This window comes from Ailuropoda melanoleuca, chromosome 6 (genome assembly GCF_002007445.2).
Source record: "Ailuropoda melanoleuca isolate Jingjing chromosome 6, ASM200744v2, whole genome shotgun sequence".
In the NCBI taxonomy this organism is placed as follows: domain Eukaryota; kingdom Metazoa; phylum Chordata; class Mammalia; order Carnivora; family Ursidae; genus Ailuropoda; species Ailuropoda melanoleuca.
Window position 1 is genome coordinate 75,572,481 of NC_048223.1, and position 18,257 is coordinate 75,590,737.

Genomic DNA, 18,257 nt, shown 5'->3' on the forward strand with positions numbered 1-18,257 from the left:
CAGAGGCACCCGCCGGTGGATTCCCAGGGCTGGTGTCCAGTGCCGGCAAGGGCCAAGCCCCCCTCTTCTGCTGGTTCTGCCACTAGCGAACGGGAACACTAGCATTCTAGAGATGCTCATACCTCGGTCCTGTTGTTGTCAATGAGCTTGACCACCTCCTTCACCACGTACTCGCAGACCTCGCAGTAAACACCAGCCTTCGCCTGGACCGTGTCCTTCTGTGGGAAGGGCAGGAGGGCACTTTAATGCTGAGACCCTCACCTCACCCGAGTCCTGCTGCTCTAAAGGGGAAGGGACACCCTATGGCCAGGGACAGGAGAACAAAGGGACACAGGGTGGCTTCCTCCCAGCGTGCAAGTTCCTGTCCCTGCTGGTTTTACATGGCGGAAGACCCATCCCTTTGCTCAGTGCTCCACCACTACCTCCCGCCACGCACCCCCAGCCCCACAGACAAACCAGGAATTCATACTTCAGAAGACAGAAGCAGTGAAACCATCCCCCGACCCCAAAGAGTAGTCCGCATGATGCATCTGTCACAATCATTTCAGCGTTCCGGGTCATTCTGGGAAGGTGGGTGGGGGTGCAGGGCAGAGTGAGGACTCACTACCTGTCCACTGTTTACAAGACAGAGCTTTAAACACATTTCAGGCCTGCTCTTGAATTTCAAGTCTCACTAGTACCTGAGGTTGCTTTCCCAGAGCCAGCCTTTAATAATGTAGTACTGCTGAACAGAACTTTCTGTGACAGTAGAAACATTCTCCATCTCTGCAGTTCAGCAGAGCAGCACGGGCCACACGTGTCCTCGGACCACTTGAAATGTGCCAGGGTAACCGAGAAACTGAATTTTTTTAAGTTTGGTGTAATTTTATTTAAACGTTAAGTAGTCCCGTGCGGCTAGAATATAAGCTGTAACTCTCCTCCATCTTCTCTGGCTATGAATTCAGTTGGCAGAACGAGGCACTTCTGCCTCCCCAACTCCATCTGACTTCTTAACCGTGTGGCCCAGACGCTGCACATGCTGAGGGAGGGCGGCAGACGGAGACGAGACGGCTAAAGGTCAAGTGACAGGAAGTTCTGGAAGAAGCACGTGCGTGTGCCACGTGGTAAAACGTCACAGGGCCTGGGCCCTTTGAAGCACTAAACCGGGAGCCACATGAACACCGGGACAAGTCTGTTGACCACTCCAGCTCAACGGTTTCAAGACTCAATCTCTAACCCTGGCGGACCCGTAGCAAATGCTGAACGGAAACAGACACGGGAACACGGTGCATCTTTACCAAGTGCAGGGTGCTAGGGAACCACACACAACCCCATGCACGCAAGGCAGCACACCGAGAGGCTTCTGCATGAGCCCCGGGTGTTCTGGGAACATGAGGTTCGCGCTGCAGTGACCGTGGGCAGGGCGGGGGGCGGGGGCAGAACCGTGTCCGAGGAGGTGGGAGACATGCTACAGATGGAGGCTGACCTCGTGGAGCACTCGGGTTCGTAACCGAGGGAATAAACGTACCCGGGGCTGGGAGTGGGACGCTGCACTCGTACAGGGACACCACAAACTAACGAAATGTTCTCAAACTCAAACACCTTAGGAGTCAGGCAGGGAACCAAAAAAGCGTGTGCCTTACAGAATGTGGTACATGTGGAGTGGCCCGGGCATGACACAGTCCTGGCCAGTGCAACACGATGACACCAGGTACCTTAATGGGCTCTACCAGTTCCAAGGCAGGGATGACGTTCTCTGAGACCACTTTGGCAGGGATCAGCGTCTGCATGGGCATCTCCTTCACTTGCTCACAGAACCCAACCAGGCCACAGATCTCCTTGGGTTGCTGAGAAGGCACAGAAAAAGCAGTCAGATGCAGGCCCGCACCCACCCTCCCCCAGTCCCACTCTCTACACACAAAGGCCAGGGTGCTGGGGGAGCACCCTAGTCACAGTGTCAAGTCTGACTGCCCAAACAGGCAAAGATTCCATGTTAAAACTAAAGGGACTCCTATAAATGCGGATGAACCAGTTTTACACGGGGAGGAGACCACACAAAACTGAAGGGAGAGCAGACAGGACGGCTGTCCCTGCTCCAGCCAGGGAGCACCCCAGGGAGCACCCCAGGGAAGTGAGGCTTTTGGCACCTGTTTCCCTTTCACAGGCAATCACATCCTGAGGACACCTGCTCTGTTCTAGAACCTGTTTTCGCGGCTAAGCTGGTTCACTCTCAGTAGGAAATAAGCTGCACGTTTTTTGTAGAGGAGGAACCACCATGCCCACAAACTAACAGAAAGCCAAATGTCTTAGATCTTTCAGCAGCAGGACTGTTTAAGAAAAAATGGCTGACTTAAAAAAAAAAAAAACATATTCTAATTTTTACAATTGCACAAACACAGTACACACAAAAACCCAATGCCCCCAACTGATGAATTCTTTCAGGTCACCGAAGCTCCAGACCAATCCCCTTTCCTGTCCAGACACCAAACCACAGCGAACTAGGTAAGATGGACATCTTGACCATTTTCACCATGACGATGGCCAAGAGTGAGAAGAGCAGACATGCTCTGTATACTCGGGGAACCAAATGCAAGCAGCGCCTAGCTCTGGGCCTGACGGCAATTGCCTCCCACCACCAAACCACAGCAGCAGGACAGAACTGCTCACATGAGACCTGTTAATGCAAGAGAGCTAGACCATGGCTATTGTTCACCTTGTTTTAATATCAAGAAGTCTCTAGAATTAAGACGGAGGAAGTCTGAAAGTATCCTAAACAGCCTGTCTTTGGCACACTTTAAGAATGGGGAGAAGACCAGAATGGGGCCAAAGACACAGCTTTCTTTTTTAGAAAAAAGACAAGTCTCAGGAGGCGTGTGGCTGCTTTGTCTCAGATAAGCTTTGCTCTACTTCCTCCTTGGGGCAGCCCAGGTGAAAATTCAGGTTATTTCAGCCAAAGTCCTCTCCCATTAGACTTCAAAATACATTTGAAAAATCGTTACTCCCACAGAGAGATGCCAGCACTCAGAAGGGGGTGCTGGCTCAGGAAGTACGGGCTGGGGGGTTGGTCCCAGTACCATGCCACCATTGGCCTGGCTCCTGAGCCATCTGATGTGGCTCCAGGAGCTGCAGGACCCCATTACTCAGAGGGGCAAAAGCCACAAGTCAAGAGATTGTTTCCAACTCTATGGATCCAACAGATGAACAGTCTGCTCTCTATTTGCAAATGATTTACTCATGCAGCAGAAGCATTTCTGGGGTCAAGAAAAACAGGACTAAAGACATGCAATGCTCCCCCGAGTCATGACAGAAACAAAGTGTCCCACCAGAAGTCAGGCCTACAGTTAAGGAGGCCGAGGCATCTCGGGGGTCACCCGTGGTTCCCCATCATCACACTGGTGGCATGCACATGGCCAGCTGAATGCTGGTTTTTAACCAGAGTCCAAGGCCCTGCTGGCTTCCTTTTCTGGCCCCTTGAAGGGGAGAGGAGACCCCCAGGACCTCAAGTGCTAAGTCACAGGGGAGAGGTGCAGAAGCTCCCCCACCAGCCTATTAAACACAGATCATGCTGTTTAAAAAAAAAAAAAAAAAAGAGCAAAATAACTACAACAAGCAGCAGACCACTACTACAAGCAAATTCCCCATCACATACCTGATCCTGCTGTTGAACAAAAAAACAGGAAATCGGAGATGAAAATAAGAGAAAGGAAAGGACACAACAGTTAAGAAAAAATTAAAACAACAATCAGTTAACGAAGGTGTAAGTGCATCACCAGAAGTTCAGGGGAAACCTTGCAGTCACAAATCAGCAACCTACCTTGTTCCTACCACTTCGGGGGGCCCTGAAAGCTCTTCTGGCCCGCAAGGGACAGATCACACTGTCCAGCTGGTGTGTGCACTGGCCCCATGCCCCTGACACACCAAATCATACTCAAAACACTGGACAGCAGACCCCAGAAAACGCCAGGTGATGAGGAGATGTCCATCCTCAGAAGCCGAAGGCCCACATGCCTGCGAGATGGTAAGCAGCAAACTGGAACATGACACAGGACTGCCCAAATCAGGGCTGTGTGCCAGAATATAAAATACACCCAAAAGGGTCAGGGATCCTGAACCACACCCACTGCTCCCCAGGCTGCAGGGCAACTACCCCAGGTAGCCAGATGCCAGCCTGGAAGGCCGATTTGACAAAAGACCAAAGGCCTTACCTTTGAGGGAAGTTCAGTTCTAGTTATCTGTACTAAGGGAGAAACAGGGATCTGCACATCTATCTAACTGTAAGGGGGCTCATCACGCTTTTGATCCCAAGACAAATCCCAAAGCAACCTAAACACCCAGAGCGATGGGTTAACGGAAAGTATGTTCCACCCAAACAGGAGATTATGCAGCCACTTAGAAATCCTTTACAAGAATGTTTAATGACCAATACACTCATGAGCAAAACAGTGCAAACTACAAAGTCTGAAATAACACATAACCCTACTACCTCCCTGTTTGTTTTAAATTGCAAATGATCTTTGATTTGGGAAGTATTTTCCATATTTGTGAAACGCGTGTGTGTAGTGTATCTTTTACAGTGAGAAAACTGTTAGTTAGCTATGAGAAAGCACTTAACCAAATCAAAATCAAAGGCTTATTTACTTCCTACTCTAGCTGCGTGTCTAAGCTGCCTCTGAAGCACTACTACAACAGGGCACGGTCTGAGAATCCCAAATAAACCCTCCCTCTCGTGTCTGGACAGAGCCCCTGGGCAGTCACAGCAAGGCCACGGGGTACAGCTTCTACTGTGCCCGTCAGCTCTCAGGTCTGCAACGCTGCCGGCGCAGCACAAACTGGGATGGGCATCACTGTGCTCCAATAAACTACAGAAACAGGCAGTGGGCCACAGCCCGCTGACCCCTGGTTAGGGAACAAACAACATAGTCAGAAAGTCAGCAGGATGGAGAGACAAAAAGCGCAACCCACCCTCCCTCAGGCCCCGCAGCTTAGATCTCAGGAAGCCAGGGCACGTTCCCAGCGTACGAATTCCTTCAGCCCGCCCTGCTCGGAACCAGTTTACTGCGCGGAGCTGGCCAGCCCACCGCACGATCAGGGTCTTCTACCTCTAACGACGGCGGGACGCCCTTACCAGCTAGATGCGTCAGAAGCAAGTGCAGGAGTCGTGGGCTCAAGCAACAGCTACGGCTAACAATGCTGCGGTGCGGGACCAACTGTGGCTGCAACGTAGCCATTCTCAGGCCTGGCCTAGCTCCAGAGCAGACTATTCCCACGGGTCCCAGGATAAGAGCCAGATACTAGAAATCTGATGGCCAGCTCGATATGCACAAGCCAACTAACCACCAGGAAGCCACAGGGCGGTCCCGGGGGGTGGAGCTGCCTCAGCCTGTCCCCTGGCTGGGGAAGGTAAGGGGGGGGTACTGAGCTGCAGGCAGAGAGTCTGCTGGTCGAACAAGGTTCATTTTGACCCAATTCATTATCTGAAGGGAGAAAAGGAAAACTAAACCATGTAATGTTCAAAATCCTGGGAATCACACAGTTCGAGGCAAAGAATGCTAACAGGGAACTTCCCTGCCACCTACCATATGCATCATCATCTGGACGGCAACGTCAGAATACTGGTTGATATAGTTCTTGCACTGGGAAGAGAGACAACGGTTGTGAGTGACACTCGTTGCTGCAAACACACACCAAAAACCCAGCCTTTCCAACAACGGCAACAGGTGACTATTGAGCTTCGGAGAGTACAGTCTTACAAACATCTCGAGATAAAGACGGCTATTTGTTTATCCTATACCTCATAGGAAAAGGTGTGCAAAGGGTGTTTTGAAAATGTGCCCCAAAGGACCTTAGAGGAGAGGTCCTCCAATCTCCTTTTACAGCCCACACTTGCCCCAAGGTCACAGAGTAACCACTCAGAAGCAGTTCTGAATGTGGATATGAGACATGCTGCTATGAACCCAAGGTGACTTTTCACACCCACTCGTGCATTCCTAGACAAGCTTATAAAGCTAAATTCCACGAGGAATCAAGTCATGATGATTTTCAGCATATCTATCTTCATCCACAGCTAGATAATTCCTGTGGACCCTCACAGAGTAGTTCTGGCCACACTGGGGTGCCTCCACAGTGAGAAAGCCAAGGGCAGTAACGACCCTCAGACAGGGCTAAATTGGGGAGACCAAGTTAACACAGCGATATACAGATACTTCAAGGAGGCCAAAAGACTCCCAGAGGAAGCCAACAGAAGAACCCAGAGCTCCCAGGACCAGCCTTTCCTATCCAAGATGGCTGCTCTGATCCCAGACCCATGGAGTTATTACAACCAGCTTCCCTACATCCAGTCTGGCCAAGGTTTTTCCGCTGCCACGTACAAAACTAGCACTTTGGTTTTACACGTCAATTTCAAACGCGTGTAGTTAATGTGAATAGGGTCCAAGAAGTGAGACCCTCTAAGAGACTAACAAAATGAGTTTCTTAGCCTGCAGGACTAACATTCACCAAGGTAAGGAAGGCGTGAATCATCCTGCAAGCCCTTGCACGGCTTCCATGGAAAACCCCACAGACTGTGGGGAGAGCAAACTTAGAATTATGAATATACAACAGCCAGGCTTTTAAAAACAAGGTTATAAAGGATTCTAGTGTTGTTTCTTACACATACAGTGACTGGGAGGAAAACAAATCCTCACAAAAGTGGTCTCCTTCCACTCTTTTATCCCAAGTGTTTGGTTACACATACAAATTCAACTAACCAACAAAGTATTTAAGTACCCACCAACTATTCCAGATGCTTTCTGTGGAAAAAGAAAACAGTTGTTTGAACCATCTCTTCCTCAAAGCTCTGGGGTTGGAACTTAAAACGGTACCTCGGGAACTGAAGTTTTCTTGGGTCCCCGGCTCCTAGGTCCCCCAAGCTCCCTGACCCAGTGTACCTTCCCATGCATGAAGAGATAAGGCTTACCATGTCAGCCAGGCCAGGCCCCAGGAAGTCACACTGTGCCTTGGCATGGTCCACCAAGGCCTTGACAAAGGTGGAGTTGGTCTTTACAGCATTCTGGATGTCCGTCACCATCTGGATGCAGTCCTGGCAGACGTCCCCACCAGCCTACAGAGAAGGGAGGCAGGGGAGGGGGTGTCAGGCTGTAAACATAGCATACTCCTATGATAGCTAAGAGGATCCAAACTCCCAAGAAAATTTCCTTATATGTTCATGACCACAGCACTAGGGAGTGACTTACTGAACAGTTCTGTTTTTAAAGTTTTGTTTTTGTTTTGTTCTGTTTTGTTTAAATAACGGCTATACCCAATGTGGCACTTGAACCCACAACCCTGAGATCAACAGTTACACACCCCACCGAGTGAGCCAACCAGGTGCCCCAGTTCTGTGTCTTTATAGGCTCTAAAATTATCGATAGGCTTAAAATCAATAAGGCATTGATTTCAATAAAACTGGAACGGAGAGGGTCTTTGCATACTTTAAATATCCCAAGTTCTTCAGAACCTCCATGGCATAACCATTTGAAGGGTGGTTCGGGTAACTGCAGGGTCAAATGAAGGAATAAACCCCCAGTGTGAGAAAACACACACACACAACCCCTCTCACGTCTCATCTCTAAACCAACCAGGAACGGGGCACTCAGTGGCTGGGTCTACGGCCTTACCTTCTGCGGGGGCTCGCTGTGGGGGCCATCCTGAGGGTAGAGGAGGAGGGGAATGTTGGCCATGAAGGGAGCCACCACCTCAGCCACATCCAGTTCTGGGATCTTATTGGACTCGAGCTGTTTCTGGTGATTGAGCTCCGCCAGGTGCTTCTGAAGAGACTCGCAGAGATTGAGAGCAGAGCACACCTCCCCAGGATGGCTCTAGTGGGAAAAGAAGTCTAGCTGGAAATCCTCTCTCCAGAGGAAACAAAACCACCGCCCAGTGCCCCTGAATGAGTCTCTGTTCTCACCTCCCTGCTCTCACGCATGCCCTGCTCACAAAACTACCCGACCTGCTCCCCCCTCCATCTCCACTCTAGCAAATGGCTCCCTCACCCAGCTCCTGGCAGCTCAAGCCAGAGACCTGGAAGACATTTCTCACTCTTCCCTTTGTCCCTCCCCTCACTCAGTAGGTCCAGCCCATTTCTCCTCTGAAACAGAACGTGCACCTGTCCCCCTCCACTGCCCCATCACATCTCACACGGACTGTCCTGCCAGCTTCCCCTCTTCCAACTCCCAACTGGTGGGACCTAGACCAAACCCTTTAAAGAAGGCATCTCTGATGTTACTTCTCCCCTTGAACCCTCCAAGGACTTCCTACTGCATTTGCAATCCTTAAATAGAGCCTAAAAGGCCTTGCATGGTGTGACCCATGCCATCCTCGCTAAAACCTGCATCCAGTCTCAGGACACTTCTACCCTGCTGGCCCTGTGTTTTGAGCACCTCTTCTTTCTTAGGGTCTTTCCAAATTCTACAAACCCAGCTCCTTGTTTGGGGCTGAAAAGCCAACCAGTGCAGTGGCACATGGTTTGTGCATGGTAGATGCTTATTAGAATGCAAGCAGAACACCCCTCTAGCTCAGTCCATCTAGGATAAAAACCACAGAAATGAAATGAAATGCATGCTCAAAGGGAGAGCTAAAGATCTGACGTGAGTTAGCAAACGGGCACATATAAATGTTGAAGCAGTCTACAACTCCTTCAGCGTTCTGCAAGTTCCCATTTCCTGTGCTCTCCCCCAGCTGTGAAACTTACAAGCAGAGTGGTCTGCTGGGCAAAGCCATCTCAGATGTCAGAACTGTACTAGCGAGCTGCTGAGAAAAGACTTTCCACTTTAATCATTGTTCTGGTCCGGCACCTCTCTGGGCCCCAGAAGTTCCCTAAAAGAAGAGTCTATTCTCCACCACGTACCACTTGTCCTTTAATCATGTCCAGGATGACTGGGAGGTAGGAGTCAACCATCTCCTTGCACGAGGCAGACAAGTTCGGATTAGGCAGCCAGTCACAGGTCTTCTCCAAGTACACAAGGATCTCTTGCTAAGGGGATACAGGCAAGGGCTGGGTCAGGATGGACTTCTGCTCTGCAAACAACTGAGAGCAGAGGACCTCCACAGCTCCCAGCAAACAGCGGCCTCAGGGAAGAGCCCTGGGAGAGGGTTAGTGGCTGGCCGTGGCTGCGTCACACCAACAGGCAAAAAGCAAACATTCTCAAAATGAAGCTGCTCTGACCCGCAGTCTCAGGGGCACAGGGAACTCTGAGCAGAGAGGGCCGGAACGGACCTAAAGGCAGCAACCAGCGATATGAAAATCCCCACCAACCCTGGGCAGTTAAACACCGAGACGGGACGGCAAGCTAGCTCCCACAGGCTGTTTCTGTACAGCCAGTGGCTCAGGATGGTTTTTACATTTTTAAGGATTTGGGGGGAAAAAGAAAAAAACTAGGTGACAGAAAAAGTATGTGGCTGAACTACTTCCTACCCGGGCCTAGACCATTCCTCGTGAGACCCCCAAAGCCACAGACAGCTCTTTCAAGGAACAAATGCACATGGCCATGTGGCCGCTGCTCACACGTGGTCACACATACTCCTGGCGGCTCACCTCGGTGGCATTGTCCTTCAGCATGTCGCCAGCTGCAGTGATGACATCTTTGCATATGTCGCAGGGAAGGGATTTCTAGGAGAACAGAACATGAGGGAGAGAGATCTGTATTTGCAGGACGTAATGCACACCCTACCCAGCTAAAAAGCCCCCCTGGCCTCTGTCCTGGCCTATCTAACCAGGGATGTCAGACACACTGGCACATTCTGGTTCCCTAACCTAGATGAGAAGCACAGTGATGCCATGGGAGAAGGACTGGGGGGACTGACCAGAACACTCTGTGCTTCTAGGGAGAGATACCCTTTTCTTGTACCCTCTACACCTCAGCACACGTGGCACAGGCCAAATGTATTAATGCTCACAACAGCTCCAGGAGGAAATTGAGGCTTGGAAAGGTGAAAATCAGAGCAGCAGAAATCCGAGAAAACCAGTCACCTGGGGCCAAATATCACTATCACAGAGTAAAAGGTGGTGAGGCAGAGAAGCCCAGCCGGACACTGGCACTGACTCCTACACTCCATCTACCTTCTGGCTCCCAGGAGCTGCTATGCTCACATGGAAGCCGTCTGTCACCACCCCAGAGCTTAGACAGCACGCCTGTCCCTGAGAAGCCTGGGCACCCAGCGCCCCACGTGGCCCAGGATATGGAGATTTTAGCTGCTTCTTGAGGTGCATGGGAAGCTCCCTTCTTAAGGGCAACTGATTTTCAACCTATGAAGAAAGAAGGAACTAAAACATCTGAGTCAAATGAAGGAACACCTATAACTTAGCTACATGGAAAGAAATCTATCTGAACCTCTGCCCCTGGTCAGGCTACTAGCGGATTCAGGAGCCCATGAGGCTGCCCTATCAAGAGAGAAAGAGCTGAAGTCCTCCCTTGTCACATGCTGAATTTGAAAAGAGGAAGCCGTATTAAAAACAAGATGAGAAGCAAATTAGAAACCAAATCAGAAAATAATTTTGGCCACAGAGGGTAGTAATCTAGCAAACTCAGAAGTATTTCTAGAAGAACAGGGTTTTTAATTGTTCTCTTAACGCAGCAGCACTAGTGGCCGCTAGTGACTGAGTTTTAGACCTGGAACCGGACCCGCCCAGTCAGGTGGCACATCCCGGAGCAAGCCCACGCACGTTCTGCAGTCAGGTGGGACAGCCAGCAAAGCTCAGGTGTCTCCCAAGAGGGTTCAGGTGGCAGGAAGACTGCACCTGAGTGGTGTCATCTCAGAGTAACCCCCATGAGCGTTAAGAGCCTCACATTAATATGCTATATTTAACACCATTTAGATGCAAGGATGACACACAAATCTGTGAAGTGTTCCATATTAAAAAAAAGAAAAAAAAATCAGTAGCATCTTTTCCAGTTTGGCTACAGCTAGAAATAAAATTTTAAATAGCTACTAAGCTCTAGGGTCTGAATCAGTGATCTGCTTGTCTGAGAAGGGCAGAGTGAAAATACCAAAAAGCACGGAAGGATTTCAAAAGTTTAGCATCTACTTCTTTTTTTAAGATGTATGTATTTATTTGAGAGAGAGAACACACGTGCACCCGGGGAGGAGCAGCAGAGAGAGAAACTCAAGCAGACACTGTGCCAAGCGCAGAGCCCAACACAGGGCTCAATCTCATGACCCTGAGATCATGATCTGAGCTGAAACCAAGAGTCGGACGCTTAACCGACTGCGCCACCCAGGTGCCCCTAGCATCTACTTTTTTGAGTGACCAAGGATAGAGCTGTGCCCGTGCGCCCAGCCCCAGGAACGGAAGCTGCACACCTCTGGTCCCTCAGCTGGAGCACAGAGGTGGGACGCACACAGAGGCCCGGAAGGCAGCTTGGAGTGCAAACAGAGGTGGCCATGGGCGGACCTCATCCTCACTGCCACCAAGAGACTCAGTGACCTTGGGGGAATAGAACCGTAACCTCTGAGACCGTTTCCACTGTGCTAAAATGGATCCACCCCGCAACAGGTCCTGCCTCCCTCGCAGGGTCACCATGAGGAGCAAACAAAGTAAGGCAAGAGAAAGCACATTGTAAATGGCAACAGCTACAGACGGCATATGGAGGTCGGGTACGGTCCCGACGGCACTTACCACCGTCGGCTTGCTCCAGACGGTCTGCAGGCAGTGCTTCACGGCCCCGCAGTCGGCTGCCGTCTTCACGTTCTGGCACCACACTGCCGAGCCTCTGGTGCATTCCTTCAGGCCTAGGACAGGGCTGGCCAGAGCTAAGAGAAACACCGGCATGAGAAGGTGGCCCGCCCCACTCAGCCACCCAGGCTGAAGGACCAGCCCAGGCACTGCACGCCACACAAACCACACGGCGGCACTGGGTCCAGAAGCTCGGTGACCCTCTAAGTCAGTCTAGGTCACGGGACTGGGAGGGACCAGGGACTACTACCTGGTTTGCTTTTTTCCTCCTGAACTATGTCTAAACAGTATCAGGCCTTTTCATCTTTATAACCTTAAAATCTTCCATGAATAAAAGAAATCATCGGAAAACACTGACAGATTTCATTAGAGAAAATTTTGACTTCTATAGAATGACAAAGTCAGGTTTTTTGAATCTGGAGGGAAAACAAGATTCATATTCTTATTACAAAAAACAATGATTTTTAATGTTCTAGTAGAAGAGCCCTTTTGTAAATCTAACTGTGAATATGTTCTCATAAACAAGTCTAACAAAAAACCCTCCATAATCCATTCCTGTATCACCCAGTGAACACGTGTCCACTCAAAACTGGGGGTGCGGCATGTGGTAATGAAGAAAGGACTAGGGCAGAAGTCACATGCGCAGAAATGGGACTAGGGAAAAACACAAGAAAGGTACAAAGTCCCCTAGGACCAAAGAAATGCAGGTTACAGCAAGAATGTGTCATATTTTGAAAGTTGAATAGCCAAGGGGAAGAAAAGTGGCAAGTTTGTCATAAAATATGCATTTGTAAGGCCAGTAAGTGTGACCGGTGAGGACTTCTTAGCATATTAATGTATTTCAAAAACTGGGGGGGGGGGAACCCTCTTCAAAAAAGTAATCCACTTCTGGGGCACCTTGGAGGCTCAGTCGATTAAGCATCCCGACTCTTGATCTCAACTCAGGTCTTATCTCAGGGTTGTGAGTTCAAGCCCCACATTGAGCTCCACGCTGGGTGTGGAACCTACTTTAAAAAAAAAGTAATCCACTTCTAGAAATAGATTGTAAGGAAATACAGCAATCCAAGAGGCAAAATATGATATGTATAACTATATTTATGAAGTATAATTCACAATACTAAGAATAAAAGTAGATGTAACCTGAATGGCCAAAAATAGAGGGGGAAAGAAAACAAATGATACTCTTACTACAAAGATTATGTAGCTGTTAAGTATAAAAATATTATGTATCACATAGAAAAATAATTCAAGAATATGAAATTATACAGAAGTTGCACAAAAAACAGAACGAAGCAGGTGGTTGGCTGAACTCCCAACATCACGATGTATATGAATAATTCTTTAAAAATACTTTATAAACTACCTTAAGAGTACCTATGTTTCTTACAATAGGTCTATGGTAACCTTGACTTTGGCACCTCATCTCTAAGCCAACAATTCCGCTAAAAAACAACAGATTCCACCAGGCTACACAAAGATGGGTGACAGCGCAGGAGGCCGACTCCAACAACACCTCAGTAGGGCAGAACCACCTTCTACTGTGAAAAGGAAACACGAGACCCAAGTCTGAGGAGAAAGCCCACAGCCACCCAAGAACTAGACTGAGAACCTCAGGAGTCATGCGGCACTTCGCTTCAATTTGTAAGCCAATGAGAAGGCGCAGTGATTCCACAGACATGTAACACACACACGGTATACAAAGCATGGAGGCTGGTAGGTGCTCTCGCTCCAGGAGAGGGAAGGCAATGAAATGCGGTCATTACTAGCTTTTCAACCAAAGCTACAGTCCACAAACTACTCACAAAAGACTGAGTCACAGGTCTGCAGAAAGCTTAACCCCGATGATCTGCACCCTTTCAGACACCGGCAAATGAATTACTAATCTGCTACCCAGGTTACTGCCTTCGATGCCCCTTTGCAGCAAAAATCGTATCCATAGCCATTTCACAAACACAACCGAACTAGCCACATTCCAACAGCCGTTGGCTTGGACCCTGGTTTCCAGGGGGAAACATGCAGCAGATTCAACAGTACATACTAATCCCCAGATGGTTCACAGAAGTTTAGCACCCGTAATGTAGCCAAGCGAGGCTGGGGCCAGCCCTGAGCTGTAGGTCCGGGTAAAGGGGAGGGGGCAAAAATTGTGTCATAAGGGTAAGGGCTCTGGGATGTGGGGGGGTGGGGTCCACAAAGACAGCACACATAACCAACAGGTTCCAGCAGCACCTCCCGTGCTCCTTCCATGCACTGGGCCCTAGGGATCCTGAAAAGCACCCAAAATACACCAACTGGTTCTACCTCCAATTGGGAGAAAAGAGCCGGAAAAATAACAGGAAGCTACAAAATGAGTCTCTAGGCAAAAGAATGCACAGTGATACACACGGAAGCCAGAAAGAGGTTAGACATCAACAGATGAGAGCCAGACAGGATTCAGAGAGACAGGCAGGGCCAGGGAGCAGCCCTCCCTACATAAGGCCTGACCACCATCCTCCATTCTCACAAGTAACAGTGAACTAGAACTTTGATCCGGGGGTTTTTCTCCAACCATCCCAGTCAGGAATTGGCTACAAGGACCAAAATCCATCAAGTTTCAGGAACAGGAGGCACTATCGTAGCCCCAAGAAGCAAGAATACTTTGTAGCTTATTTACTCCTTCAAGGAACTTGAAACAGTAATCATGTACAATAATGACTTTGTTACCAGCTTTGGCCAAACTGTTCTGGCCTAAAAGTAGTCCTGGGTAGCTGGTTATCTGAGATTGGTCCAGCTAACAAACACCCAAGTCATTCCACAATCCCAACAGTTACTGTCACTCCATGGCCCACCTCAGAACTTTCACAAGTAAAAGGAATTTATGCATGGTGGCCAAGCTGGTAGACCTATGAAATCCTCAAAGTCAAGCCTAGAACATTTCATGGACACTGGGAAATAAACTAAACTCCCAGCTCCTAGATATTAAACTCTCAGTAAGACACTCCCATGTTCCTCCGACCTAAAGCCAAATTGTTAAAGGTGCCTATTATAAAAATAGTCTGTGCTATACAACAAATCTGATATCCTAAAATGACCCAATGTCTATTAGCAGAAACAACTGTGTCCTCAGGATCAGTAATGTGAGGCTCACACACAAGCGTGGGTGATGCCAGTGAGCTACCTGGGGACGGTTCGGGGGCTTATTTCAGGACCTGATGCCCTGTGAGGGAACCAAACAGTGGGATCAGAACACTCTGAGACGTGAATCCTTTTCCTGGAAAATGTATTAAACACACAACACCCTCACACCATTTCAGGGAGCTCTCAGACACTACCCCTGTCCAGGGACTCCAGCTGAGGACTGAAGGCTGGCTCTAAAAGCAAACATGGGTTTTCTCCACCCAAGTGGGAAAACAACTAAGAAGGCATGATTACCAAACTCCACTGACTGGGCCAAGAACACTGCGCTCAGGCAGCAGAAAAAAGTGGACAGACTTGGGCTCTCTGACTCCACGGGTGGGAGGGACAGACCCCGAAGAAATGGTGGTATGTTAACAGCAACGGGCCGACGACAAGCCCTGGAGCAGCAAAAAGAATAGCTGCGCAGGGGCAGCTGGAGGAGGCTTCTTCAAAATGAAATTTGAACTGGCCCCTGCAAGACAGAAATACAGAAGACTGGCTGAGAGGGAGAAAGGGAATTCCTGAACATTCCAAAGGAGAGAAATCTTTGTCTTCTCAGGAGCCAGGCTGCAAAGACAGACCTCAGGCCCAATGAGAATATCTCATCTGGCACGCTAGTCCCTATGTGAAAAATCACCATGGGCAATAGCTCACGCTACGGTCTTAAAAACCCAGGCATGATGTGGGAGAACTGAAAAGGGGGGGGGGATTCAGATGATGGGGCACCTGACTCGAATGGAAAGCTCAGACCAAAAATTCCAAGCAAAAAGTGGTAGCAACAGGATGAAAGAGAAGCTACCAGAAAGATTCCAAAGGACAGGTAGAAAAATGAAACTCACAGGGCTAAACTTAATGTAAACACGAGGGGCACCTGCCTTCGGCTCAGGTTGTGATCCCGGGGTCTGGAATGGATCCCCGCATCAGGCTCTCTGCTCAGCGGGGAGCCTGCTTCTCTTTCTCCCTCTGCCTGCTGTGAGCCCTGCTTGTGGGCTCTCTCTCTCTCTCTCTCCCTGTCAAATAAAGAAGTAAAATCTAAAAAAAATCACAATGAAAATAAAAAAAAACAAATGTGAACACAAGCCCGCTGAGGGGCAGTGGTGCTCAAGCCTCAGGAAGGGCAGAACACACCTGCTTTGCTTCCCCTGAGTCAGTGCCAAGCACAGCAGGTCAGGAAGGTGAGGGCACGTGACAACACTCCCGAGACCCTTAGAAGACTGGAGGTGTTTAGCTGGGAGAGACAGTGTTTCAGAGAAACTGCCATCTTCATAGGGAAAGGATGCCTTCCACCTATCACAATGGAGCGGATCTGCTGTGTGTGGTTTCAGACCCAGACCTGAGAGCAATGGGTAGAGGCTAAGGCAAACAGACCACAGCTGGAGGCAGGGGCCATCCACAGGGTTATAAAGAGGGAGTGAGCTGCCTCATTAGATGATGACCTCTCCAAAAGCAGAAGCAACCACATAGAAACAAAATGCCCAACCTACAAGGAATCCTGCGTGGTGCGCGGCGCTAAAAGCCCTCTTAGGGGCCACACATCTTCACTCCCATAACAATGAGGCAAACGACATTTTCAGTGGGTATACATAAACAACATATAAAAATTACCTTAAGCCACTTTCTGATGAGTTGTTTCTCAAAACATGCTCCCAGCAAAGCTTTCATCTCTATTCTCATTCTCCCACACTCTGCCCCCAAATACCAACTTCCTTCTTTTGAGGCAATATGCTGAACTCTAAGAAAGTTCTTAGAAAACATGTGCCTGACCCCTTGCAGAGTTCTAATTAAATATGTTAAGGCACAAACACTCCTCAGGGCGAACCAGGCACTACCCCTCTCAGTTCCAAGGCCTTCTACTTGAGCCCTCAATGACAACACACTGGTAAACTGAGATTACAGAAATCATCCCTTCAGAGACACTAAAACCCTACGGGCAAGTTTCCTTTTATTAAGGAAAGACAGGCTTTGTGTTGTTTTCTAAGACAAAGAACTTCAATTGTATTTCCTTAGCAAAGGGATGGGTGCACTGTGTTCCCTTTTTTACTCCCCAGGCCTAGAAGAAAACAGACATGTTCTAAAGGACCCACATGTAGGTCATTTATAAAAAGAGGCTGTAATGCAATCTTCCTTTACTAAGAACGGCTGCCATGAGCTGGACCAGAAATGGGTTTTGCGGCAGCTCTTGCCTCTAGACAAAAACCTTAGTGGGCGGGGCGCCTGGGTGGCACAGCAGTTAAGCGTCTGCCTTTGGCTCAGGGCGTGATCCCGGAGTTATGGGATCGAGCCCCACATCAGGCTCCTCTGCTGTGAGCCTGCTTCTTCCTCTCCCACTCCCCCTGCTTGTGTTCCCTCTCTCGCTGGCTGTCTCTATCTCTGTCAAATAAATAAAATCTTTAAAAAAAAAAAAAAAAAAAAAACCTCAGTGGGCCTGGAAGGCAGGGAGAGCTCACTAGAGCCACGTCGTTTTAGGTGTGATGACCTCTTGCAAAAAGAAACTAAACCTTGCACTTGGAAAATGAGACATCCAAGGTAAGTGACCCACCATCTAAAGTAAATGTTTTTCAAATGTGGGAAACTGAAAAAAGAAAAAAAAAAAAAACCGAAACAAAACAAGATCTGCCTCCAAGTCCCACCCAAATAAATGACCTTCAGCTAATCACTGTCCTGAGCTTGTTCTCCACCTGTAAAATGAAGATGCAGCTACTGGGGTCACTGGAACGCTGCTGAGAATCAGGATGACATCATTATGCACTTTCAACTGCCAGAATTATTACATCTCTCAGCCATCACGCCTTTGCCAGCCTCGCTCTGGCACTTTCATTTATCCACGTATCTCGACTCCCTACCAGACTGGCTTTGAAATCAGACCGACAAGGGCTCAGATCACAGCTCACCAATTCTAGTCAGGTGACCTGACAACTTCAGTCTTCCAATCTGCAAAATGGGCCTATTACTAGTACTCCTAGAAGTTTATAAAAGTAACCAGTATTCGTAAAACACAAGGCAGGACTACAGAAGTCAAGCGCTATCATCATCCTCACCACCACCTGTAAGTAGCAACAGCAGGACCTTCTCTGATCCACTTCCTGCCCAACACAGGTGCTCCCACAAGTAGTGGAATCCAGGCTGTTGTGTCTGTTCACTCTGCATTTCATCAAGTACTTCCCTGGCAGCTTAAAGACCTAAAGAGTTATATCCCAAATGCTCAGAGGCTGGTGGTTAGTCACACGGAGGGAAACACAGGCTCCGCGTAGAAGCCCAGGAGGCGACACTGTGGACACAGGTGCTACACAAGAGGTTTGCATGAGCAAGAATGAGAGGTGCCCGGCAAGGCACTAACAATACCACAGACGAAATGCTCTCAATAATTCATGACACTGGAGCTAGGGGCTTCTTTTCCTCCAATCCTGATATAGTT

The 18,257-nt window shown here is 48.9% G+C and overlaps 1 protein-coding gene across 3 annotated transcripts in view; it reads right to left on the reverse strand.

The window, feature by feature from the left end:
• Positions 1-18,257, reverse strand: part of PSAP (prosaposin) — a 32,757-nt gene that overhangs the window by 3,529 nt on the left and 10,971 nt on the right. The window contains exons 2-10 of one of the 3 annotated variants that reach the window (XM_011234077.3): positions 11,633-11,766; positions 9,551-9,625; positions 8,864-8,989; positions 7,635-7,835; positions 6,935-7,078; positions 5,556-5,612; positions 3,629-3,634; positions 1,695-1,826; positions 123-218 (exon numbers count right to left, since the gene is read on the reverse strand). In XM_011234077.3, coding sequence (XP_011232379.1) covers positions 123-218; positions 1,695-1,826; positions 3,629-3,634; positions 5,556-5,612; positions 6,935-7,078; positions 7,635-7,835; positions 8,864-8,989; positions 9,551-9,625; positions 11,633-11,766 — 971 coding nt within the window. Of the gene's footprint in view, positions 1-122; positions 219-1,694; positions 1,827-3,628; positions 3,638-5,555; positions 5,613-6,934; positions 7,079-7,634; positions 7,836-8,863; positions 8,990-9,550; positions 9,626-11,632; positions 11,767-18,257 lie in introns of all 3 variants that reach the window. The other 2 variants (XM_002913713.4, XM_011234083.3) reach the window with 2 other exon arrangements.